At 62.6% G+C, this 25,984-nt stretch overlaps 1 protein-coding gene across 5 annotated transcripts; it reads right to left on the bottom strand.

Annotated features, from left to right (window-relative positions):
- Positions 1 to 6,251: 6,251 nt before the first annotated feature.
- On the bottom strand, positions 6,252 to 16,457 carry AP3B2 (adaptor related protein complex 3 subunit beta 2; the record flags this gene model as incomplete). 5 transcript variants are annotated; one of them, XM_082005298.1, is made up of 28 exons in its annotated part: positions 6,252 to 6,402; positions 6,637 to 6,775; positions 7,332 to 7,355; positions 7,471 to 7,568; positions 8,027 to 8,111; positions 8,225 to 8,456; positions 8,554 to 8,660; positions 8,981 to 9,035; positions 9,123 to 9,288; positions 9,368 to 9,569; positions 9,949 to 10,060; positions 10,287 to 10,405; positions 10,507 to 10,693; positions 10,778 to 10,954; positions 11,030 to 11,139; positions 11,222 to 11,354; positions 11,596 to 11,658; positions 11,820 to 11,891; positions 12,047 to 12,101; positions 12,395 to 12,492; positions 12,732 to 12,908; positions 13,033 to 13,215; positions 13,558 to 13,624; positions 13,756 to 13,916; positions 14,004 to 14,099; positions 14,235 to 14,309; positions 14,415 to 14,490; positions 16,345 to 16,457. In XM_082005298.1, the coding sequence occupies 28 exons, from the start codon at positions 16,455 to 16,457 to the stop codon at positions 6,252 to 6,254; spliced, it is 3,333 nt and encodes a 1,110-aa protein (XP_081861424.1). The 5 variants fall into 5 exon arrangements, with proteins under 5 accessions (XP_081861424.1, XP_081861425.1, XP_081861426.1 ...); XM_082005299.1 differs by lacking the exon at positions 7,332 to 7,355 and having other exon boundaries at positions 9,123 to 9,294; XM_082005300.1 differs by lacking the exon at positions 7,332 to 7,355.
- Positions 16,458 to 25,984: the final 9,527 nt, after the last annotated feature.

The following is a 25,984-nucleotide window of genomic DNA, read 5'->3' as shown; positions in this document are numbered from 1 at the left end:
AAAAGCCACTGCAGCAGAACTCTGCTCCTGAACATGCTGAGCAAACAGTATGGCTATCAAGACACACATTAAAGAGAAGAGCAGGAAGGCACAACCTCGCCAGCCTTGGCCTCCAGAGCAGAACCCTTGCCATTAAGCAAATCGAGTTAGAGCCAAATTCAAAGAACTGAATTGCAGCGAGACTGGCGAACAAGCCCCTGCTACTCCAAGACACACAGAAGCCTGTAGCTCTAAATTGGGGCCATTTGTACCTGTCAAGGAGACATTTAATATATCTACCTTTTGGACGCATTCCTGCAAGAGTTTTGGGCCTGACTTCCCCCACATTTCTCCTCCTGCTTCACCCACTAGCAAGCTTGAAGCACCGAGCTGGTTTTACTTTCATATCATCCCTTGCTGATCTTCCCAGTACATGGCCTGTGGCAGAAGGCAGCTCTAAGCTGCATTTCACAGAGACATGGGAACTTTAGTCCAGCCCAAATACACACACACACTCCCCCATCGTTAGGAGCAGTTTTACTCCACAACACATGATCTGATACTTTCCTCCACATATGCGAGCTTCCCCCCCCCCACTTAGCTGAAAAGCAAAGGAAGCCCTATCCTGAAAGCAGCAGGAATAAACCACTGAACTGTCAACTCACAACACTGCCTCCAGGCAGGACCGGAACAATTGATTGGGGATTTCAGCCCGTTTAAGGCTATTAGCACCTATTCAGCACTGGGGTCCGGGCTCTTTGGCCCACCCCCAGATAAGGTCCTGGGACTCTTGCAGGCACAATGCAAGAGCATTTACAAGCCAAGAGTAAAACAGGTGGGACTGAAAGCAAGCTTCAGGCAAGAGCAAACAGGCAGAGCAAGCCTTAAGTCATCTTTATAAAAAGCAGCTGAGGAGTACAGAAGCTCAATTTAAGAAAGTATTGCCAGTCATCTTTAATAAAGAAATGCCACATCAGGCTGCTTTGGCACAAGTGTGAAACTCCATATTCTACTCCTGTTACTGCTAAAGAACCACTTACAGCAGGAGGCAAAGCTTTTCCCTGAGAGTCTGTGCTAGCAAGACAAAAATAAACTCGAGCAGCAAACCAAATGCCTGACCCGTTCCTGCTCATTTACCATTTGATGCTTCCCACAACCGGCAGCACCAGTCCTGCTACAAACAAGAACAGAAAACAGCAAGAGCATCACCAAGCATTTCCACAGAAATTCCTTCCACTTACAGAGCTTTTAACCTTAAGACTGTCAGGGATATCCTAGAGATACTGCAAGCATCCCAGACACAGGAGCTGGCATCCAACCCCTCGTAGGAAGGGACTCGTGTCTCTATACCTTCCCCTGCTAAAGCTCACCCTCCTGTCCCTAAACCAGAGATACTCCTTTGAGGAGAGCTCTGCAGGTCTCCAAAGCACGCAGGGCCCAAACCATTCAGCAGCCTGGATGGTCCAGCGGAAAGAGTTTGCAAACATGTAGCTGGAGAATACGCCCATACCCTTTAGTCTCAGAGTTAATACCACAGCACAGGGAAATACCACGCCTGAGGCTGCGTCCTCCAGAACCTGCTCGACTCCTGCATCCCCAAGCCAAGATAAGCAAAGGAGCACTCTTGAGCCCAGCTAGGATTAGCTTTCAGTGCTCCATTTTGAAGGATTTTGCAATAGTTAAACACATGCTGCCTGCTCAGGCTTCTCTGGAAGTCCTCCGTGCAGCGGCAGCTACAGCCCAGGCTTGGAGCTGGTGACGCCCTCTGCTTTCACCAAGGCACAAGTCCAGGAGCACCGGTGGGTCCTTCTTCCATAGGCCTCAGCCATGACCTGGAACATTCTGTCAAACACCAAGGTATATAACCAGTGACCCAACAACAGCCATTCTCAGCTGCTCCTGCCGGCTACATGCACAGTCCCAGTGCAGAGGAGGGAGCACCATTTTATCAGCATGGCCAGTGGATGAACAAGTCAAAACAGAAGTGTGATCCAGCTGACAGGTCATTTAAAGTCATCAGGAGTCAAACACTGCTTCCTGATGCCTGGTAAAACACCCAGTCTGTTTAAGAGCTGGGAGTTTCTAGGGTTGTTCCTAGATCAGAAACAAAGGCAAGCAATTCAGTTCCCTGCAGTAGGCATGCAGGGCCACAGAGCAGAAGATTTAAAGGCTTCAGGTTAAATCATTGTGGTAAATCTGGAACACAGACCCAAGAAGCATCACACACAAAGATGCAGCAAGGTGAATCTGAGACAGGAGTACAGCCCATCACATCCTGGCTCAGCTAAACCCTTGTCCAAGCATGAAGATGTGTCCCCAGGAGGTCTCTGAGGTCTCATGGAAGACACTATCAGGCTCCAGACACCTCTAGCACACCAAACAAAACAGAGTGAGAAAGGGAGCACCGGGCTTGCTTTGAAATAGAGAGAAGTTTCCACTCCCTCACAGTAACAGAAACACAACACAATGAGCCTTACCACCATGGTAGAGCATTTTTGTTTGCTGGCTCTGCATCAAGAAGCCAGCAGCCGAAGCACAGCAGCTGTCAGGTCTCAAGTTCACATCCCATCAGCCCCAAGCAAACCCCATGGCTGCAGCCTGCAGTTTACCTGCTGGGGATCCCACTCCAGAGACCCACGGGAAAAAAACCCACAGCAGCTCAGTTGGTGGAACAACATAAGCCCATGCAGCAAAAGCCACCAAATGTGTCCAAGGTAGGTGGAAACAAAGGCACCTCCGCAGCCCCGAGGCAGACACACCTGGAGGAAGCCTACAGATAATGAAGTCCCAGGGCTAGGCAGAACCCACAGCATCACAACAGCACTGGCACAGGATTAGGATATCTTAATCCTTAGGGAAGTCATTAAACACAGCTCAGCTGCCGGTACAGCCAAGACGTGCATTAGCTCCTGGGCACGCTCTGGAGTGGGCAAGGCTCATCCACCTCAGCTACAACGCGGCCTTTGCTTTTTACATCTTTCTTAGAAATCCCACTTGGGCAGCCATGCTGATGCACGAAGGGGTTCTCAGCACTGCAGCTACAGCCAAGAGGGCCTTGAATCCCAAGACAAAATGTAAGCTGCTGTCAGTCTCAACATGATCAAGCCAAGATGGCTCCATACTTTGATCAAAGGCAGCTCTAAAAGTCCTTTTTTACTGGTATGTTTTGCTTGACAAGCTGAAGTCAGCTACACTGATATAAAGTATGATATTGGTGTAACTGTTCCTACCAAGGAACACCACTAACAAAGCAACAAGCTCACACATCCAATTCATCCCAAACAGGCTTAGACTAGGCTGTATCAGCTCTGCTTAAGCAGCTCTCCCAGGGTTTACTCTGTGTGGAAAGGATCTTGAACACACCTGGCCAGAATAAAGCCTGGAAGGCATTTTAATGGCATTATTTTACAGGGGAGCATTGACTTCAGAACACCATTTTTGCCCAAACTCCTGTTTTTAAAGAAGCTTCCCTGTCAAGGCACCTACTTTTTGGGGTTTTTTTGGAACAAAACATTTTGAAGCTATCATCCAAGCAGCTTTGGAAACAAGCAATATCACAGCTGCTTGTTTCAGCACATTATCAAAGCAGAATAAGGTTTTAATCGGTTTAGGGAGACTGTTCCAGTAGAGAAAAACTGCAGCAAAGCAATAGTATTCTGAAACTCCTCAGAAAACACAGCTCCCACCCTTTGCACAGCTCTAGCTGGAGCCCCTCACCAACGCTCCAGCTGCCAGCACACATGGTTAGCCTCTCACCAAATCAGCCACAACAAGCATTAACTGGTTTTCAGCTGGGGAATACTGAAGGGTAAAAAAAAAAAAGAGATCTTGTTTTTCAGAAGACTTGTCTCTTGACTCCGCCAATACAGCACAGCATTAGGGACCAAGTCTCCTGGGTCACTACCAGAAGCCACTCTTGCTAGGTGGAGCTTGCAGCCACCTGGTTTAAGAGTAAAACAGCCGCTCAGTTCACTTTGCACGCTAAAGAGCGACAAGAGTTTAGAAGCTCTCACCAAGACTATGGATTCCTGCCCAGGCCAAAACGCATCCAACCATCACGAACCAGAGCTCAGCGCCTCCAGCTCGGCTGCCCCCCCGCCCCCGCCTCCCCACAATAACCTGGGACGAGAGCAGACACAGGCACCACTTGCTGGTTGGACTGGGACCACTGGGTTTCCTCCAGTGAGGGCTCCATCCCTGAAGGCAGCACCGGTTAGTCGAAGGGTTGCCCGAGGTGAAGCTGCCCCCGAGCCCCTTGTCCCCTCGGGGGGCAGCTGCCGAGCCTCAGGACTTTGCTCCGCGGAGGGGCCCCCCCCGGGGCCGGGCCCGGCGGAGCGAAGGCGGGATCCCATCCGTGTTCCGCCGCCAGGCACGGCAAAAGGGCGGGAAATCACCTCAGCGCCGCTCCCCACCCCCCCCCCCCAATCACCCACCGCCGCCAACGTGTGAAACCACGTGACGGGGGCGGCCTTAAAGGGGCCGCGCACGCCGCCTCCCGCCCTCGGCTCCGTGAGGCACCGGGACCGCCGGCACGTGTCCCGCCCGCACCCCCCCGCCACCCCCCTCACCGGCGGGAAGGCCATAGGCGGCGCTGCGGGCGGGCGGATCCCAGAGAGGAGGGAAGCGAAGGCAGCGGGCAGCCCTGCCCGCCCCGCCGGCTTTTATGGGCCGCCGCCCCGCCGGGGTGCGGGGGGGTGTGTGCGCGGGGGCGGGGGGGGGGGGCGCTGAGGGGAGGGGCCGAGGCGCATGCGCGCTGCCCACGCCCGCCGCGTGGCGCACCCCCCTCCTCCAATTACTCCTCCTCTATCCCGGCGTGCACCGCGCGGGGTGTCGGGCGCCCGCCGGCTGCCGCGTGGAGGCAGCGTCTCTCCCCTCTCCTCACGACGCCCGGCGGCGGCTTGAGGCTCCGCGGGGCCGCCTCAGCCCGGGCGGCTCCCCACTCGCAGGCCGTGGCGCTCGCTGTGCTCCCTGCGAGGGCAGCGGGCCCCCCGAGGGATTAAAGCAGGCCCCCCACGGGGGATGGGGTGATGGCGGCCTTGCCAGCTCCCGGCTTCAGCCCCCCTGCGTGCGAGGCAGCACTGAGCTGCCTCTGGCCCCGGTCGTTGTGGAAATGGGCTTTTCCCTGGGGGAGCAAATGCTCGACGCCCAGAGGTTGGTGGTGGTGTGGCTCTGTCCGGCATTTTGTCACCGTAAAAAAAAAAATTAAAAAAAAAAAAAAAAAAGGTGATTTGATCCGGCCTCCTACTCACGTGCTGGAAAAAGCAGAAAGCCCCTCACCCTTTTTGCAGCAGCAGCAGGAGTCAGACGCGAGGCGATTTGGAGTTCAAGCCTTCCCATCCGTCCTTTGCTCATCCTCTCCCTCCAGTGCCGGGCCTGGCTCCCTGCTGGGCTGCAGCTTTGGGAAGGGGGAGCCGGGACTCTCTTAAATCCCACCCAACCCGTGCTGGGAGGAGAGATCTTGATAAAGAGTCAAATTTCCTCCCCCCCCCGCCCCAGTTTGGAGATGAAAAGCCTCCCGGAGCCGGCCCCAGGAATCCCTCCAGTGACACTGCAGAATAGACCCAGCCCTGACGTAGCAGGTATTTCTGCGGTCAAAGCACAAGCAATTCTGCTTTGAATAAATCGCTGGAAACCTCCCAGGACTCCTCAGATCCCTGGTCGGGACCGAACGCCTCCTGCCCTCCGCCAAGCCCCAGGGGGGTTTACCCCGACCCTGCGTGTCGGTGCCAGGTTTTCTCCAAGAGCCAGCAGCAGATACGAGCAGTGCCACCCCCAGGGGACTGACATGTCCCCTGTTGCCTGAGGGATGGCTGGTCCCCTGGTGTCCCCAAAGCCTGATCTGCGGGGGGGGGGAGCTGGCAGAGCCTGGTGGGGGAACGATTTGGGGCTGATCCGGCCGCTGTGCACACAGAGCAGAGGAGGGGAAGGGAGCAGGTTCAAGAAGAGCTTTATTGGGGGATCCTGGCCATAATAAATAGGGGTTACATGGGGAGATGGTGGCGAGGGGCCAGGGGCTGGAGGCACGCTGTGCTCCCGTGGGGGCTGGAGCCACTGCCACCCCTCCGAGCGGGACATCGCCCTGCGTCCCGTCCTCCCTGTCCCGCTCCTTCCTCCCAGTGGCAAAGCCGGCCCCGGGGTCGCTGACTGCTGCCCTTCTGTGGATCGGAGCAGGGAATAACCCAGGAGAAATTGGGGCAGGGAGCATTTTGGGGAGCGATGTGGGCAGAGGGGGGGTGGGAGGGCAGGGCCATGGGTGCGGCGGGGCCCGGCCATCACTGCGCCAGGGCCTGGACGATGTCCTTCACCAGCATGGTGCCGATAACCATCTTCTCGCTGTTGACGGTCAGCTGGGCCGCAGCGCCCTCCCGTCGCTCCAAGGTGATGAGCACCAGGCTCCCGCTGGTCACCGTCTTGCCCGCGAACCTGCCCACCAGCAAACACGGGGCTTCAGGACGAGCTGTCCCCACGTCACCCTCCCATCCCCCGGGGTGCTCTGATGGGGACTGGGGAGGCGTCTGCCACCCACGGCCACCATCACGTGTGGGTTTGTGCACGCTCCTTGTCCTAAGGAAGCCCTGAGTGTCCCCGCTGTGATTCGGGTGGGGCCGAAGAGGTGACAGTGCCTGCCTGGTCCTGGTATGGGGGTCCGTACAGTACCTGTACTCGTTGTTGGCACCGCAGGGCACGCGGCCCACGTTGGCGGCCGAGGTCACTTGCTGGACGATGGTGTGGTCGCTCCGGCATTTCTCAGGCAGCGTCAGCTTCTCCATGATCTCGCTCATGCCCGTCAGCTTCCCTGAGGCAGGCAGCAGAGGCACCTGCCCGTCTCTGACCATGCACCCAGGGGCCATGTCCCTGCTGGGCCCCGCTTTGCCATCCCCAAACCAAGCCCCTCCAACCACCGGCTCCCTGCACCCGGGCCCCTGCGACATCCCAATCTGGTTGCCCCATTTGCTCCTCTCCAGCCTGGCAGAGACGGATTTGGGAAAACCCTCCATGACACTTTCCAGGCTCGTCCCCGCATCCCTGCCCGGTGGCAGCAGTGACGTCCCTGGGGACAGGCTCCTCCGGTACCGCAGGGCACCGAGCACCCACCACTCGCCGCAGGCTCCCATCCGTGGGGCCAGGGCGGGGATGCTGCTGCTCCAGGAGCACAGGGATGCAGGACCAGGGTGTCCCCGTCACTCACCGGACACGGTGCTGGCAGCACCAGGGCTGCCACGAGCCCTCCACGCTGCACGGGGACCCGGTGGGGCCACCCGGCATGGTCATCCCAACCCGCAGGCCGCGGGGTGCAAGAGAGGGATGAGGGGAGCAGGGCTAGTCTAGGGGCTGGCCCAGTGGCCACTTACCCTCGCCCGGCCGCGTGAGATGCTCTAGGGCCACGGCGAGGCCGGCAGAGGGGACAAAATGGGGGGTGAGTGTCGGCGCTGGGGCGGTGGGTGCCCACGCGCCGCCCTGTCCCTGTCCCCATCCCCGTCCCCCACTCACCCTGCTCTTTCTTGAACTCGTTCTCGCTCATGAAGACGGGGGCCATGAGCTCCCCCACGGGCGGCTGGATGGAGACGTAGAAGTGGCGCGTGTGGGTGCTGAGGAGACAGGAGGGTGAGGGGGGCACACGCTCAAAATGTCCCCCGCCCGTGTCCCACTTCCCCTCCTTGTCCCGGCCAGCGTGTGGCTGGAGGAAAACTGAGGCACAAAAGGCCTCAGGAATAGGGGGAACCCGCCAGGCTGGGCTTGGGGCTGCCGCCGCCTCCTTGTCCCCCACAGGGCCTTTCCTGCTGTCCCCTGACCCCCCATGCCCACCCCGGTGTCCCCCCTCCTTGGAAGGACCCTGGTGGCCGTCCTGCTGTCCCCTATCCCTCAGAGGGACCTTGTCCCACTGTCCCCTGGGGCCTCTCCTGCTGTCCTCCATCCCCTGGAACGGTCGGTGCCTGTCCCCTGGGGCACCCCATGCCCTGCCCTGCTGTCCCCCACCCCTGGAGTACCCCGCGCCGCCCCCCTCCCCGGGACACCCGTCCTGTCCTGCCCGGCGCTGGGTGCTCACCACAGCTGGAAGTTGGCCGCCTGGGTGGAGTCGCAGAAGTCGATGCCCATCACCACGCTGGCCGTGTCCCCGGGCGCCAAGCGCTCTGAAACCACAGGGCTACCACCGCCTCCCACGTCCCCTCCACCAGCCAACCCCTGTCCCCGTCCCCATCCCCTCCTCAGCATCATGGCCGTGCCGTGCCGTGCTGTGCCGTACCAATCTCGGGGAACTCCTGGATCCGCATGCCGGCGAGCGGCTTGGGCTCGCTGACCCGCAGGCTCTTCACCTCGGCGTCAGTGTTGTTGGAGATCTGGATCTGGACGGCCACCATGTGGGGGTCCCCCGGGAAGGGCCGGCGGCTGAAGCAGTACTCGACCGAGAGCCCCTCGCCCGCCATACGGTGCAGCAGCTCGTAGGTCCTCACCGCGCCGAACGCTGGGCTCAGGAGCTGCGAGGGGCCGAGGGACGGGCGTGGGCTGCTGACCCGCACCCTGCGGGCCCCGGGGCAGCAGGGGTCCCGGGAGCCCCCCGGGAGGGGCACTTACAGCGGGCACCAGGGAGCTGTCAGTGAGCGTGAGGCCCTCCAGGTCGGTCACCAGGCTGGTGGAGACGATGCTGCTGGAGGGGATGGGCTGGGGAGGAGGGGGGGTGACTGCGGGGTGGGGGGAAGGAAAGGGTTCACAGAGCTCTGATGAGCCACAGCTCCATGGGGACGGCCCCATGGGGACAGCCCCATGGGGACAACCCCACGGGCACAGCTGCATGGGGACAATCCCATGGGCACAGCCCCAAGGGGGACAGCCCCGCTGGCACAGCCGCCTGCCCCATCGCCACCTCGCACCGGTCCCTGTCCCAGACCAGCAGCCCCACAAGGACCTGCGGGGCCCTGACCCCACCGGGGCAGGCGCCTGTGCCTCAGTTTCCCCAGCGCCACCGCGATGGCCGTCCCACGTGCCCTGGGCAGCCACTCACAGTCATCCAGGTCGAGCAGGGAGATCTCCTTGGGGCCAGCCCTGCTGCTGGGGGGCTGCGAGAGAGCAGAGAGATGGGGGGGGGCTGTGAACGGGGGGTCGGGGTGTCCCTGCGCTGCCCCCCAGCCCAGCCCGGCCCTCACCGCCTTCCTCCGCTTCGCCTCCGCCTCGGAGCCAGAGTCGGAGCCCGAGGAGCTGCTCTCGGAGGCGCTGGCCTCCTCTGACGAGGTCTCGGCATGGCCCTTCCTCCCCTGCGGTGCCTTCTTCTTCTTGGCCTTCTTTGCCCCCTCCTCCTCTTCCTCTTCCTCGCTGGGGCTGCGGGGAGACCCCAGCTCAGGGGGGGCCGGGGTGGGGTTTGGCCGGGGGCACCCCACCTTCCCAGGGGTACCTGCCCACGCTCCCCGGGGCTGCCTTCCGGGAGCCTTCCTTCTCCTTCCTCTTTGGCCTTTTCTCCTCCTCCTCCTCCTCCTCCTTGTCCTCCGACTGCTCCCCGCTGCCTTCCTCTTCCTCTTCCTCTTCCTCCTCACTGCCAGAGCTGGAGCTGCCGGAGCTGCTGCTGCTGCCGCTCTCCTCGCTGACGGACTCGGGCTCTGCAGGGGGCACGGCTCAGCCCTGCTGCGTCCCCCCACCTCCCCACAGCTCCCTACTGCATCCCACCGCATCCTCCCACCGCATCCCACTGCGTCCCACTGCGTCCCACTGCGTCCCCATGCCCGCTGTTGCCCCCCCACTGCATCCTCCCGCTGCATCCCCACGACGCCCCCCCACATCCCTGCATCCCCCTGCCACACCCCTCCGTGTCCCCTGCCATGTCCCCGCCGCAGTGTCCCCTGCCCCATGCCCCAACCACGGTGTCCCCTGCCTGATGCCCCATCACGTTGGCTCCTGCCCCATGTGCCACCATGGCTATCTAATGTCCCTGCCACAGTGGCCCCTGCCCCATGCCCTGCTGTGCCACTGGGTCCTCACCGCTGTCCGCTGACTCCGTGGGCCCTGACTCGCCCTCTGAGTCGGAGTAGAAAGGTTTCTCCACCTTCTCCTTCCTCTTCTCCCGGCTGGTGCACTTGGTCCACTCAGGAACCTGCTGGCACAGGGCTGATGGAGTGGGGCCACCACCCCTGGGTGAGGAGCCCAAACAGCTGCCCTTGCTCTGCTTCTGTCCCCGGGCGGGTGTGTGGGCACCAGAGAGGGGACATGGGGCAGCTGAGCAGCACCTGGGCACGTTCTCGGGCACTCCCAAGACCTCGAAGCGATGCCCTCACCTCAGCCCCCCCATGCACCCCAGCATCCTGGGATGCTCCACACACCTCCACATTCCTCACAGAGGGGTCAGGGGCCTCATCCGGCCAGTCAGGCAGCTCCTGGTAGCCCACAGCCTTGGCGTTGAGCAGGTGGGACAGGGAGCCCAGCTGGAAGTGGTCCCGATCTACAGTAGGGTGAGAGGTGGCAGCAGCTCGGGGACAGCCATGCAGCACTGTGGTGACACCTGGCCCCGTGTCCCCATGCCCTGTGACCGGGGGTGGGTACCTTTGAAGGAGGACTCCAAGATGGGAGCAGGTTTTTGGGCCAGGAAGAGCTTCTTGGCGTACTTGTTGAGGGCCCCGCTCTTCTCAGTGGGCACGATGAGCTGGCGGATGAAGCGAGCCCGGTCGCGGATGTCGTAATTCTGGTCATACTTGGCCAAGTTGAGCACGTACTGGGTCAGCAGCTTGCTCTGTTCCAGGGGACATGCTCAGGGCCAGACTCTCCCTCCCTGATGGGCAAACTGAGGCATGACATTAGAACATGACCCCGGTACCTGCTTGGAGTTGGTCAGGTAGAGCTTGGCTGCCAGGTTGATGACCTGCAGCTTGACGATGTCCTCCTCATTGGTGAAGGACTTGGCCATCTTGCGCAGCACATCGGGTGCAATCTTGGGCACGTGCTCGCAGTACTCGCCGATGAGCCACAAGATGCTGGCCCGCGCCATGGGCACCTGCAAAATGCCCCCGGGCACGTGGCACCGCTGCCGCTCCCCTGGTCCTGCAGGCCATGCAACACCCCAACCCACCTGGATGTTGTCAGTGAGCTTGGCCATGTGCTTGATGATCTCGCTGTGCTGGGCCGGCTGCATTTGCAGCAGCTTTTTGATGACCACCACGGATTCGGCCACCACCAGCTCTGCGGGCAGAGTCCTGGCCTCAGTGGGGTCCTGCCTCGAGAGCGATGGAGCCCCCATTTCACCCTCGCCACAGGCACTCACCGTCCCGGTTGGAGAGGAGCTGGACCAGGCCATTGAGGCAGGTGTCCCGCACCTTCCCGATGTTGGTGGCACAGCGCCCTATGGCTTGGATGGTGGCTGCCACGAAGTCCTTGTCCATGCTGCGGATGTAGGTCTGCACAGGCATGGGGGGACACACATGACATGTCACCCACATGACAGTGCCGGGCATCCTCCGCATGGGGGATCCTCCGCAGGCCACACATTGGGGGTCTTTGGAGCCTCCCATAGGGTGGTCATGGTCTTAGCCCACTCCTCCTGGTAGGGCTCTCCTCCATCCCCTCCATGGTGGTGTTTTGGCACCCAGAGCCATGCCAGGGTGGCACCCCAGTGACCTCAGTATGGCCATGGCATACCTGGAACTCCCGCAGGATAGTGGAGATGTTGGTCTCATTGGCCAGGTTGGTGAGGACCTCCAGCTGCGGGAAGGAGGGAGAGATGGGCAGCACACAGTGCTGGGGCACAGGGTCCTTGCTGTCCTCCTGTCCCCAAGGCATGGAGGACAGCTGCCCCACAGGCAAGGGCCCCATGAAGTCCCAAGGCCACCGGTGATGGGTACTGCCAAGCACTTCCAGCTCACCTTGAGGATCTTGATCTGTGTGGGGTCAGTGGAGCGAATGTAGAAGCTCTTCAGGTAGGGCTCAAACATCCCCTGTGTGCAGAGCAAGCAACGTTAGTGCCATCCCTGCCCCCCTGTCACCGAGGCCACTCATGGGCAGCTGGCCCTGGCAACCAGCTGCTGGCCAGCCCTCACTCTGCTCCAGAGTCAACAGGGCCAACCCTTCCCACACCGAGTCCAAGACTCACCCGCCGTTTGATGGACATGGTGGCAACATTCTGCAACACGACGTACTGCACCTCGCTGTGGGGACAAAGAGGGGGCCACCATCAGTGGGGCAGGGCTGGACCCCCCCACCATGTCCCCATGAAGACGGAGCAGGACCCACCACCAGGCTGGGTGTCAGCACGATGCTGCCACCCCATGTCTGGGTGGGGCCAGGCCAAAAAGCACTGTTTTTTGGCAGTTGACCCCAACCCGACGTCCCTGCAGGTATGGGCTTTTTGGGGGTCTCTCCCAGGGTCTTGGGGCTCCCCGTGGCTCCCACCGATGGGGGTGGCAGGGTAAGGGACCACCGCAACCAGGGTGCTGCAGACCTGTGACTCCGCAGGAGCCGCACCAGCGCCTTGGCGATGACACCAACCTCCGCCTTGGGTGCCAGGTGGAAGTAGAGCTGCGCCACGGCCATCACCACCTGCACGGAGACACCCCAGCGTCACCTGGCGAGCACGGGGACACCCCTGGGAGATGGCTGTGTCCCCCAGCATCCCACCCAGCAGCACCCAGAGGAAGCCCGGCCCTGGGGGACGCCCGGCCCTGGGTGTCCCCCAGGCAGCCTGGTGGCTCCTTGGCTGGTGGGGACATCACGAGCCCAGGCCGATGGACACCACCAGTGGCCCTGGGGGACGGGCAGGGCTGGGGCAGGGAGCTCACCGCGGCGTTGCGGCTCTGCAGCAGGGGCTTGGTGTTGCGCAGGAGCAGGCGGTGGTCGGGGTCCATGACGTAGGGCTTGCGCTTGGCCAGCGAGGCTGCCTCCGCCTTGGCGTCCTTGGCCTCCTCCTCCTCGGAGCCATAGAAAGCCTTCTCGGCACTCTCCTCCAGCAGGGACTCCTGCCAGTAGGAGGGACGCCTTGCACCCCCACCAGCACCCTCCTTCAGCGCACTTCCCTGGCCCGCACCGGGCTTCCCAGGGCACCCCGAGGCTCCTGGGGCACCCCGTGGCTCCCCCACTCACGCTCTGGTTGGGGCTGAGGAACTGGGTGCGCGCGTAGCGGGTCAGCATGTTGATGATGACCACCTGCCCCCACTCCTCCACATCGATGAGCAGGTTGCAGAGCTTGCGGTAGTTCTTGTGGATGAGGTCGATGCGCTCGGGGCAGACCTCCTCGAACGCCATCACCACGCTGCCGGCCACCAGCTGGGGAGGGGAAGCCTGCGCTGACTCACCGGCGTGGTGGCATCTCCATCACGATGCCAGCTTGATGGGGATGGTGACATCCCTGTGAGGATGCTGGTTTGGTGGGGATGGTGGCATCCCCATGAAGATGCTGGTTCGGTGTGCATGGTGGCATCCCCATGAAGATGCTGGCTCAGTGTGGACAGCAGCACCACAGCGAGGATGCCTGCTCTGCATGGATGGCTGCATCCCCATGAGGACACCAATTTGGTGGGGACATCTGCATCCCCACGAGGACACCGGGTCAGCAGGGTCGGTGATGTCCCAGATTTAGGGGCAGGGGAGACGTGGCAGCCCAGTTACCGTGGTCTTGTCCGCCAGCAGCTTCTCGATCACTTCAATGAGCTGGTCCTTCTGGTCCGAGTCGAGGCTGTGAGGGAAGAGCAGGGCAGGTGTGGTTGGACCAAACTCGCCCTGATCCCTGCCTGCACCAAGCAGCTGAGACCCCAGCACTGAGCCCTTATTGGTACCCCCAAAATTTAGCAGCCAACCCCCCATTACCTGTACAGCTTGGGGATGGCGTGGGCGGCTGTCTTGCGCACATACGGGGACATGTCCGAGGCGGCCTCCTTGATGGCCAACATCATGATGGGCACGATGATGGGCACACGGATGCTGGAGAGGACCCGCAGGGCGCTGGCGCGGATCAGCTGGTTGGGGTCCTGTGGGTACATGCGGGGAGCTGCCGTGTGGTGTGGGAGAGCTTGCTGTCCCCCCAGGCCCCCTCTCGGGTCCCCAAACCAGCCCACCTTGAGTCCTCGCTGGAAGGTGGAGATGGAGAGCAGGGCCAGATCCTGCTGCTCTTCTGCGTAGCGCACCAGGTAGACATACACCAGCTTCTTCACCTGCAGGGTGAAGGTGGTAGGGCCATTTCAGAGCCACCCAAAACCCAGCCCATCCTCAGAATCCTCCTGCAGGGGAGGCACCAGACCCTGGGGACACCCATAGGTGCCACCAGGGCCACCCAAGGCCTTCCTCACCTCAATATTCTTGCAGGCGACGTTTTTCACCACGGCTGGGAAGAGATCAGAGGCATTCTTCCCCCGGGCGATCATCTAGGGAGTAAAGAAGTGGTGTGAGACTGGGCAGCCAGCACGGCATGGCATGGCACAGCTCGGCACGGCACGGCCCCGGTCCCTGCCGGTGGCAGCAACACCCACCGCCACGATCCTCTTCATGGCCTCCAGCTTCAGCGAATCCTTGTTGCTGTCGAGCATCTCCTTGAGATCATCGTGCCTGGACGGTGCCGGGGCAGGCAAAAATATCCCATTTTTCCGTTTTTAGCCACTTTTAGCCATTTTTAGTCTTTTTTTTTTTGCTCCCAGCCGGCCATCAGGCTGGCAACCTGACCCTTTGCCATGCAATATTTATGGGGACAGGAGTTGGGTTACAGCCACGTGAAAGAGGAGCTGGAGGGACCAACGTGGCACTGGCACCCAGCAATGTCCCCATCCCGGGCGCTGGGATGAGGACCCCGTCACAGCCTGGCTGTGGTTGTCACCCTAGGGATGTCCCCAAATTGCTTCGCAGGGAGCAGGTGCCCATCACCAGCTCCATCGCGGCCACCAGCCCAGCTTGGCTGCGTGTCCCTTGTCCCCTCATGGGCACGGTGTCATCGATGTGCCAGTGCACCCCGATGCAGAGCCCTTCCCCGGTCCCCTCCCTGGGCTGGGAAAATGCCACCACTGGTTGTCCCCACTGGCCACTTTTCTCAGGAACATCCATGCCCACCAAGCCAGGGGACCTGCCAGGCTGCGCCCACCCACAGCAGCTGGGGGTGACACCCACGGGACCGTGCTTGGCCAGAGCCACCGTCACCGGAGGGTCCCGGGGGGGGCGGGCTCCTTGGGGGGGTCTTACCGCGGCGGTGGCCCGGTGCTGGTGGCCACCGCGGGCTCGGGGCTGGCGAGCGGCCGCAGCTCATCGGCTTGCAGGGCGCTGTAGCAGGCGGGTTGTCCGACCTCGGTGGCCAGCACCGGGCTCGTCACCTCCTCGGCCGTGTCACCACCCGCCGGGGCTTTTGGCCGCCCGGCTGGCCCCGCCGGTAGCTGCCGCAGCAGCTTCTGCACCGGCGGCAGGGACAGCATGGCTTTGGCCAGGGGTGGCGGTGGCCCTGGGGCCGGTGGCGGGGCTGTGGCCCCGCTCCTCCTCCCGGCACCGCCGGCTGAAACCTGATGCTGGGGTTGGGCGGCAGCCGCGATCGCGACCCCCTCACTGGTGGACGAGGCCACCCCGGGGTGGCCTAGGGACATTGCCGGGAGCTCCTGCCCCGGGGCTCGCAGTGGCTCAGTGCTGGCCAGGGACCCCAGGTCACGGTGGGACCCCCGCCGGGGCGCGGGGTGGCACACCGGGACACCGCCGGGTGTCCCAGCGGGGGGCGGGGGTGGCACTTGGGGGGCGTTTCTCACCCATGGGGGGGCGGCGGCGGCTCTGGTGGGGCCACGAGGGGACGGGCTCTGGGGGAGGGCAGCACGCGGGCGGCGGGGACAGCGCCCGAGGGCCGGGGATGGGGGGGCACCCACAGCGGGGGGACACCGCCGGGGTGTGGGACGCTGCTGCGGCATTAGGGAGGGGTCCGGGGAGGGTGGGCACTGCCGGAATGGGGGACGCTGCCAGGGCGGCGGGGACGAAGGGACCCGCACGTGGCACCCCCCCCCACCCCGTGCTCTGCGTCCCTGCCCGCCCCCCCGCAGCCTGCCCCACGGAGCGGTGACATTTCCCCGCGCCCCCCCCGCTGGGCACCTCGGTGGGGGGGTGCCGTCAGCCGCGACCCCCGCGGGGGCCAGCAGAGCCCGGGGCGGGGACACCGCGCCCGGCGTGCCCCCAGCCCAGCGGTGGGGGGAGCGGCGGGGTGTCCCCACGCATCTCCAAAACCCCGCGGTTTTCTCCCGAAACCCTCCCCGGCCTTCGCAACCTGCAGCGGCGGCGGCGTGACCGCGTCCCCCGGCCCCGTCCCCGTCCCCACGCCGGGGACCACGGCCGGCCCCCGGTCGGGTACCACGTCCCGGCGGGGACGGCGGCCAAGGCCTGCGGTGGCGGCCACCCGGCCGGGCCGGGCCGTTGTCCCCTGTCCCCTGCCGTTGTCCCCACCTCTTGTAGTCGGAGGAGAAGATGCCGCCGCTGGCGGGGTCGTGGCCGTACTCGGGCTCCCCCAGGCTGGAGGATCCCCCCTTCTCCTCCCCGTAGGCCGGGCTGGCCGCCATGGCGGCGGGATGCGGCCGGCTGGGATGCCGGGACTGATGTCAGCGTCATGCGGGGACGGGGACGGGGACCGCCCTGGCGCTCCCCGCGCTCCCCATCTCCAGGGATGCTCGACCCTTCCCTCAGTTGGGGGGTGGGGGAGCTTTGCACCACCAAAAGGGGGCCCCAGCCCTGCACCCCCCCCCCCACCGCCCCCCCCAAGGTTTGGGTGCCAGTCGGCGGTAAAATGGGCGTAATTTGGGGGTGTTGGTAGTAGTAGTGTTCGGAATGTGCTTATATAGTATATATCATACAGATCATCCATCATACATCGTAACAGATGATATAATTATGCTGATTTACATTATATTATATCATACTACGTTACATTATTACCTCATACATAATGCATTATATATTATATACTACATATACTACAGTGCATATACTATATATTATATGCTAGAGACTATATATGATATATTACATGTTATATATTACATAACATGACATAATACATTACAGATTGTATTAGTTATATTATACATACTCCATGTTCTATCATACTGTACTATACATAATCCATAATCCATAATCCATTCAACATTCTACATTCTATATTATATGCTATATGCTATAAATTAAATGTGATGTTATATATGTTAAATGTTATATTACATTATGTTAAATTGGAGATAATATTAATTATATTGCATAGTCCATGGTCAATATTACATAATTATATACTATATGTTCTAAATTATACATTCTATGGTATATAGCATATTCTATACGATGTATGATGTATGATATATACATGATGTATTGTATTAAATTACAGTATTTATTCTAATTATAGATATTATTACAGATATTATTATCATCATTATCATCATCATTGAATTGATATTGGCAGACATTTCAGATATTATTTTTATTTGCCACCAGCAAGGCCCGCGGGGCTGGGTGCCAGTCGGGCAGCTCTCTCGCCCCGTCATGCGGGAGCGACGCAGCAGAGAAAAATGGGCACGTTTGTGGGAGAAAACCTTTAATAAAGCATCTAATTCATGCAGAGCAATTAAGCTCGAATGAGCAGAAAGCAAGCCCCACCCTCCAAAAAAAGGTCCTTCCCTGGGCGAGTGGTCAGGTTGGCCAGGGGGGACACGGAGGCTCCTCTGTGGGTCGCGGCGGGATCATCCTCAGGGGGACGCTGCGGCCGCAGCCCCTCACACTATGTTGCTGCTCTGCTGCAACGCCGGGGTGGGTGGGCTGCAGGTGGCCCGGAGCACGGGGGACGGTCCCCCGACCCCCTTCCCCCGCCATGCGGCTGGGACCCGGCCAGCGCTGGCGGCTGGAGCCCAGCCCTGCTGGGGACCCCACCGGCCCCCCGGGGAACTCAGCACGATTTGGGGACTCCAGCCCGCCACAGACCCCAGCCCCCTTGGGGAAGCCACAGACCCCCCGGGGACCCTGCAGCCCCCCCCGAGACCCCACCACTCCTGGGGACGCCGGTCCCCTTTGGGGAACCCACGGCCCTCCCAGGACCCCACGTTTCTCCCAGGAGAAGCCAGCCCTCTTTGGGGACCCCAGCCCTCCTGGGGGCTCAACCCTCCCTTGGAGCCCAGGGCCCTCCTGGGCACCCACCCGTCCTGGGGACCAGTGCCCTCCTCGGGACCCCACGGTCCTCCTGGGGACCCCCAACTGCCTGGGGATGCATCCCTCTTTGGGGACCCCACAGCTCTTCCCGTTACCCCAGGCTTTTGGGGACCCCACCCCTCCCGCAGACTCCAGCCCTCTTTGGGGACCCTGCAGCCGTGCCGGGGAGGGCTGACCCTGGGGATACTCACAACCGCACCGCCGCAGCTGCACCCTTCGTTTTGGATTTGCACCTGCAAGAGAGAAGTTGTCCATGTGCGGGGGCTCGGCTGTGCCCAGCGCCGTGCCCAGCGCCCTTGGGCCGGTCCGCGGGGGAGCGGGGTCGGGAGGCAAGCGCAGGGCTGGCTGTGGGTGCAGGAGCCGTCCCACCGCGGCTGGGACGCCCAGCTCCGCGCTCACCAGTTGCAGGTAGAAGTCCACCAAGCCCAGGAGGTAGAGGGCAAAGTGGATGCAGTTGTTCTCATCAACGAAATACTCGGCTTCGCTCTCCATCGCCTCCCTGACTTTGCTCTTGAAGTCACTGACGTTGATCCCACCTTTTTTCCGGTAGATCTGGCATTTCCCTCTCTCCCTTTTCATGGCTCGGAAGCCTTCCTTGCTGATCCGACCACTGTTCCCCCAAAAGCTCGTGTCTGGAAAGCCAGGAGCCGCCCGTCGCCCTGGCCCGGCCACCGATCCCCAGCTGCCTTTCGGCCACGGCCACGTCCCAGACGGGAGCAGGGCACGGTCACTTACTCTGGAAGTGTATGACCTCTCCATCCCCGCAGTAGACGGCCGCGTGCTTGAAGCTGCTGCCGCAGAGGCCGTTGCTGATGTTCATGGGGAAGAGCAAGATGTCCCCGGGCTGCATCTTGCTCTCCGCCACCTCCTCGAAGATCTCCCCGTGCCCGGGGAGGCTCCTGAACAGCAGGAACTCGACTGCCTGACGCTCCCTCTGCCAACCGCGCCGGGGAGGGAAGGTGAGGAGGCGGCAGAACCAGCCCCATCACCCCCAAAGCCCCCCGAGCCCGCCACGCTGCTGGCGGAGGTCTCGCCACGCTCCTACTTACTGAGCCGCTGGAGACCTACAAGGAGGGAGGAACAGGAAAGGGGTGTCAGCGCCGTGCTCGTGCCCTCCTGCCCGCGCGCGGCGGGCAGGGTCCCTCCCTGCCGTCACAGCCTGCCCGTGGTGGCTCCCGCCAGGCACAAGGGCTTGGCTTGGGCAAAAGTCACCCGTCCTGCCCAACTCCTTCGAGCTGGAGACGTCCCGGGACAAACCACGATCATCGTCTCCCCCCTCTGCTGGTGGGACTTGCGGCGCGGGCAGCTGCCTTTGAAGGGGCGCGGGGATACTTACCTTGCTGCTACCGATAAGGCACTTTTTTAGCATCGTGTTCTCTGCGCCGGAGCCGCCGACAGAGCCGGGCTGCTGGCACCTCCACCAAGGGCTGTGGGAAACGCAGCCGCTATGTCGGGGTGGGCAGGCGCCGGGGCCAAACCTGACCTCACATCCTTCCGGATGCCGATGAGAGGTGGAGAAAGGCTGAAAGCGAAATCAAAAAGCAGTACAAAGTCCAGAAAACTCCTGGATGATTTTTTCCACTTCTCAAAACTGCGGCTGATTTGCTAATTCCACCTTAAGCGTGAAGTTTGGGAAGGGAGGGAGGTGGCGTGGGAGACCCTGGAAACACCCTTGAGCCAGCGGAGCTGCAGGACATCTCCAAAAGCATGTGCCACGCAGGGACCTCCCACCCGCCTCCGAGAGACCTTCCTCCGGCCCCAGCCTGCACCCGCTATCGTCCCCTGGGGTACGCCGCCGGTGACTGGCCCCCGAGCAGAGCCGGTCGAGCCGTTCGGCCAGTTTTCAACCCAGCAGCGCAGGGACTTGGGTGTTTTAGTGATGAAAAAGCCCAAGGCCGGCTGTGGCAGCGGCCTCAGTTGGTCTCAGGAGGGCACCGGGAGCAAAGCGCGGCCCCTCCCTTCGCGGGAAGCCGGAGGGGGCGGCGGCACCGCGGGTGGGACGTCGCTCACCGGTGGTTTCGGGGAAAGGAGCTTCTAGGAAAAGGAAAGGAAAAGTGAAAACGGGACAAAGCAAACAGGGCTGGCACAGGCCGGCCACAGAAGTTCCTTGCCGGGGCGATGCCAAAGCCGCCAGCGCAACCGTGGTCCCCCAGGGAAGGATGCTGCAGCGCGTCCCCCGGGCCCATCGCCGCCGCCATCGCTGCGGAGATGGGGACGCCTGGGAGAGAAGATGGGCTGCGGTGACACGTCTCCCTGCTGAAGGCCGAGCAGCGGGCTCGGGCACCGGGCCACCCCAGTCCTGACGCGCCGGCGGTGTCCCCCCGCTGTGGGTGCCCCCCCATCCCCGGCCCTCGGGCGCTGTCCCCGCCGCCCGCGTGCTGCCCTCCCCCAGAGCCCGTCCCCTCGTGGCCCCACCAGAGCCGCCGCCGCCCCCCCATGGGTGAGAAACGCCCCCCAAGTGCCACCCCCGCCCCCCGCTGGGACACCCGGCGGTGTCCCGGTGTGCCACCCCGCGCCCCGGCGGGGGTCCCACCGTGACCTGGGGTCCCTGGCCAGCACTGAGCCACTGCGAGCCCCGGGGCAGGAGCTCCCGGCAATGTCCCCAGGCCGCAGCTGCAGGACGGCTGTCACTTGGGACGTGACGCCCCGGGGTGGCCTCGTCCACCAGTGAGGGGGTCGCGATCGCGGCTGCCGCCCAACCCCAGCATCAGGTTTCAGCCGGCGGTGCCGGGAGGAGGAGCGGGGCCACAGCCCCGCCACCGGCCCCAGGGCCACCGCCACCCCTGGCCAAAGCCATGCTGTCCCTGCCGCCGGTGCAGAAGCTGCTGCGGCAGCTACCGGCGGGGCCAGCCGGGCAGCCAAAAGCCCCGGCGGGTGGTGACACGGCCGAGGAGGTGACGAGCCCGGTGCTGGCCACCGAGGTCGGACAACCCGCCTGCTACAGCGCCCTGCAAGCCGATGAGCTGCGGCCGCTCGCCAGCCCCGAGCCCGCGGTGGCCACCAGCACCGGGCCACCGCCGTGGTAAGACCCCCCCAAGGAGCCCCCCCCCCCCGGGACCCTCCGGTGACGGTGGCTCTGGCCAAGCACGGTCCCGTGGGTGTCACCCCCAGCTGCTGTGGGTGGGCGCAGCCTGGCAGGTCCCCTGGCTTGGTGGGCATGGATGTTCCTGAGAAAAGGGGTAACAGTGGCATTTTTCCAGGCAAGGAAGGGGACAAGGGAAGGGCTCTGTATCTTGTCGCCACTGACATGGCATCTTCGTGAGGTTCAGCCATCCCCGCAGGGCTGGCATCTTCATGGGGATGTCAACGACCCCTCCAAGCTGGCATCTTCATGGGGATGCCACCATGCCCACGGAACAGGCATCTTCATGGGGATGCCACCATCCCCACCAAACCAGCATCCTCACAGGGATGTCACCATCCCCATCAAGCTGGCATCGTGATGGAGATGCCACCACGCCGGTGAGTCAGCGCAGGCTTCCCCTCCCCAGCTGGTGGCCGGCAGCGTGGTGATGGCGTTCGAGGAGGTCTGCCCCGAGCGCATCGACCTCATCCACAAGAACTACCGCAAGCTCTGCAACCTGCTCATCGATGTGGAGGAGTGGGGGCAGGTGGTCATCATCAACATGCTGACTCGCTACGCGCGCACCCAGTTCCTCAGCCCCAACCAGAGCGTGAGTGGGGAAGCCACGGGGTGCCCCAGGAGCCTCGGGGTGCCCTGGGAAGCCCGGTGCGGGCCAGGGAAGTGCGCTGAAGGAGGGTGCTGGTGGGGGTGCAAGGCGTCCCTCCTACTGGCAGGAGTCCCTGCTGGAGGAGAGTGCCGAGAAGGCTTTCTATGGCTCCGAGGAGGAGGAGGCCAAGGACGCCAAGGCGGAGGCAGCCTCGCTGGCCAAGCGCAAGCCCTACGTCATGGACCCCGACCACCGCCTGCTCCTGCGCAACACCAAGCCCCTGCTGCAGAGCCGCAACGCCGCGGTGAGCTCCCTGCCCCAGCCCTGCCCGTCCCCCAGGGCCACTGGTGGTGTCCATCGGCCTGGGCTCGTGATGTCCCCACCAGCCAAGGAGCCACCAGGCTGCCTGGGGGACACCCAGGGCCGGGCGTCCCCCAGGGCCGGGCTTCCTCTGGGTGCTGCTGGGTGGGATGCTGGGGGACACAGCCATCTCCCAGGGGTGTCCCCGTGCTCGCCAGGTGACGCTGGGGTGTCTCCGCGCAGGTGGTGATGGCCGTGGCGCAGCTCTACTTCCACCTGGCACCCAAGGCGGAGGTTGGTGTCATCGCCAAGGCGCTGGTGTGGCTCCTGCGGAGCCACAGGTCTGCAGCACCCTGGTTGCGGTGGTCCCTTACCCTGCCACCCCCATCGGTGGGAGCCACGGGGAGCCCCAAGACCCTGGGAGAGACCCCCAAAAAGACGAAACCAGCCGGCTCCTGGTAGGACCTCTGACCCCATGGAGAGAAGACCACGCTCAAGCAGGTTGTGAAGAACTGCAACCTGTGGGAAGGAGCCACGCTGAAGAAGTTGGAGGAGGGCTGTGTCCTGTGGGTGGGACCCACGCTGGAGCAGGGGAAGAAAGTGAGGTGGAGGGATCAGCAGAGACGACGTGTGATGAATTGACCACGAGCCCCATTCCCCGTCCCCGTGTGCCGCTTGCGGGGAAGAGGTGGAGAAATCAGGAGTGAAGTTCTGTCCGGAAAGACGGGAGGGGTGGGGTGAAGGTGCTTAAAACCTTGTTCTTATTTCACATTAACCCACTCAGATTTGATTGGCAATAAATGACGTTAACTTCCCCGACTAAAGTCTCTTTTGCCCGTGACGGTCATGGCTGGGTGATCTCCCCGTCCTTATCTCGCCCCAGGAGCCTTTTGCCACCGCTCTCTCCCCCCGCCCAGTTGAGGAGGGGGAGCGACGGAGCGGCTGGGGGTCACCCGGCAGCCGGCCAAGGTCAACCCCCCACGATGACAGAACGGCGCCTGGCGCAGGACAGCTGTACGACGCGTTACGCGCTGCATTGCGTTCTCTCCTCTTCTTTATTCTCCTCGTAGACACGGTGGCTGTCGTCGTCACCCTTCTTCGCAGGTTAAGCGTTGATATTGGCAGACATTTCAGGTATTATTTTTATTGCGGGACTGGGTGCCAGTCGGGCAGCTCTCTCGCCCCGTCACGCGGGAGCGACGCAGCAGAGAAAAATGGGCACGTTTGTGGGAGAAAACCTTTAATAAAGCATCTAATTCAGGCAGAGCAATTAAGCAGCAGCAAGTGGGAAGCAGCACCCCTCTGCCAGCCCCGTATAGGGCCCTTCCCGGGAGGAGGCGTTGGGTGGCTCGGGTCAAGATGGAGGCTCCTCTGTGGGTCGCGGGGGGATCATCCTCAGGGGGACGCTGCGGCCGCAGCCCCTCACACTATGTTGCTGCTCTGCTGCAACGCCGGGGTGGGTGGGCTGCAGGTGGCCCGGAGCGCGGGGGACGGTCCCCCGACCCCCTTCCTCCGCCATGCGGCTGGGACCCGGCCAGCGCTGGCGGCTGGAGCCCAGCCCTGCTGGGGACCCCACCGGCCCCCCGGGGAACTCAGCACGATTTGGGGACTCCAGCCCGCCACAGACCCCAGCCCCCTTGGGGAAGCCACAGACCCCCCGGGGACCCTGCAGCCCCCCCCGAGACCCCACCACTCCTGGGGACACCGGTCCCCTTTGGGGAACCCACGGCCCTCCCAGGACCCCACGTTTCTCCCAGGAGAAGCCAGCCCTCTTTGGGGACCCCAGCCCTCCTGGGGGCTCAACCCTCCCTTGGAGCCCAGGGCCCTCCTGGGCACCCACCCGTCCTGGGGACCAGTGCCCTCCTCGGGACCCCACGGTCCTCCTGGGGACCCCCAACTGCCTGGGGATGCATCCCTCTTTGGGGACCCCACAGCTCTTCCCGTTACCCCAGGCTTTTGGGGACCCCACCCCTCCCGCAGACCCCAGCCCTCTTTGGGGACCCCGCAGCCGTGCCGGGGAGGGCTGACCCTGGGGATACTCACAACCGCACCGCCGCAGCTGCACCCTTCGTTTTGGATTTGCACCTGCAAGAGAGAAGTTGTCCATGTGCGGGGGCTCGGCTGTGCCCAGCGCCGTGCCCAGCGCCCTTGGGCCGGTCCGCGGGGGAGCGGGGTCGGGAGGCAAGCGCAGGGCTGGCTGTGGGTGCAGGAGCCGTCCCACCGCGGCCGGGACGCCCAGCTCCGCGCTCACCAGTTGCAGGTAGAAGTCCACCAAGCCCAGGAGGTAGAGGGCAAAGTGGATGCAGTTGTTTTCACCCAAGTGGTAGCTGGCTTCGCTCTCCATCGCCGCCCTGACTTTGCTCTTGAAGTCACTGAGGCTGATCCCACCTTTTTTCCGGTAGATCTGGCATTTCCCTCTCTCCTTTCTCATGGCTCGGAAGCCTTCCTTGCTGATCCGACCACTGTTCCTCCGAATGCTTGTGTCTGGAAAGCCAAGAGTCGCCCGTCGCCCTGGCCCGGCCACCGATCCCCAGCTGCCTTTCGGCCACGGCCACGTCCCAGACGGGAGCAGGGCACGGGCACTTACTCTGGAAGTGTATGACCTCTCCGTCCCCGCAGTAGACGGCCGCGTGCTTGAAGCTGCTGCCGCAGAGGCCGTTGCTGATGTTCATGGGGAAGAGCAAGATGTCCCCGGGCTGCATCTTGCTCTCCACCACCTCCTCGAAGATCTCCCCGTGCCCGGGGAGGCTCCTGAACAGCAGGAACTCGACTGTCTGACGCTCCCTCTGCCAACCGCGCCGGGGAGGGAAGGTGAGGAGGCGGCAGAACCAGCCCCATCACCCCCAAAGCCCCCCGAGCCCGCCACGCTGCCGGTGGAGGTCTCGCCACGCTCCTGCTTACTGAGCCGCTGGAGACCTACAAGGAGGGAGGAACAGGAAAGGGGTGTCAGCGCCGTGCTCGTGCCCTCCTGCCCGCGCGCGGCGGGCAGGGTCCCTCCCTGCCATCACAGCCTGCCCGTGGTGGCTCCCACCAGGCACAAGGGCTTGGCTTGGGCAAAAGTCACCCGTCCTGCCCAACTCCTTCGAGCTGGAGACGTCCCGGGACAAACCACGATCATCGTCTCCCCCACCGTCCCGGCGTGACGGTGGCGCGGGCAGCTGCCAGCGAAGGGGCGCAAAGGTGGGAGCACCCTTACCAGGCTGCTGCTGCTGCTCATTTTCTGCGATGTCCTGGGACGGAGCCGGTGATGAAAAAGCCCAAGGCCGGCAGTGAGAGCGGCGTCAGTTGGTCTCAGGAGGGCACAGGGAGCAAAGAGCGGCTCCTCCCTTCGCGGGAGGCAGGAGGGGGTGGCGGCACCATGGGTGGGACGTTGCTCACCAGTGGTTTCGTGGAAAGGAGCTTCTAGGAAAAGGAAAAGTGAAAACAAGACAAAGCAAACAGGGTTGGCACGGGCTCGCTGCGCCAGTTTATTGCCGCGCAAGGGGGATGCCAAAGCCACCCGTGCAACGATGGTCCCCCAGGGAAGGATGCTCCAGCGCCACGCGTCCTCTGGGCACATTGCTGCCACGGCCCTGGAAAGACCCCCAAAAAGACCAAACGAGCAGGCTCCTGGCAGGACCTGTGGCTGCTGCCACGGCCCTGGAAAGACCCCCAAAAAGACCAAACGAGCAGGCTCCTGGCTGGACCTGTGGCCCGTGGAGAGGAGACCACGCTGGAGCAGATTGTGAAGAACTGCAACCCATGGGAAGGACCCATGCTTGGGTTGACCCAAGTTGGAGGAGGGCTGTGTCCTGTGGGTGGGACCCCACACTGGAGCAGGGGAAGAAGGTGAGGTGGAGGGATCAGCAGAGACAATGTGTGATGGATTGACCACAACCTCCATTCCCTGTCCCCCTGCGCCACTTGCGGGGAGGAGGTGGAGA

Source organism: Phaethon aethereus (assembly GCF_964289735.1).
Source record: "Phaethon aethereus genome assembly, chromosome: 12".
In the NCBI taxonomy this organism is placed as follows: domain Eukaryota; kingdom Metazoa; phylum Chordata; class Aves; order Phaethontiformes; family Phaethontidae; genus Phaethon; species Phaethon aethereus.
This window is presented reverse-complemented; position numbering and strand designations above follow the sequence as displayed.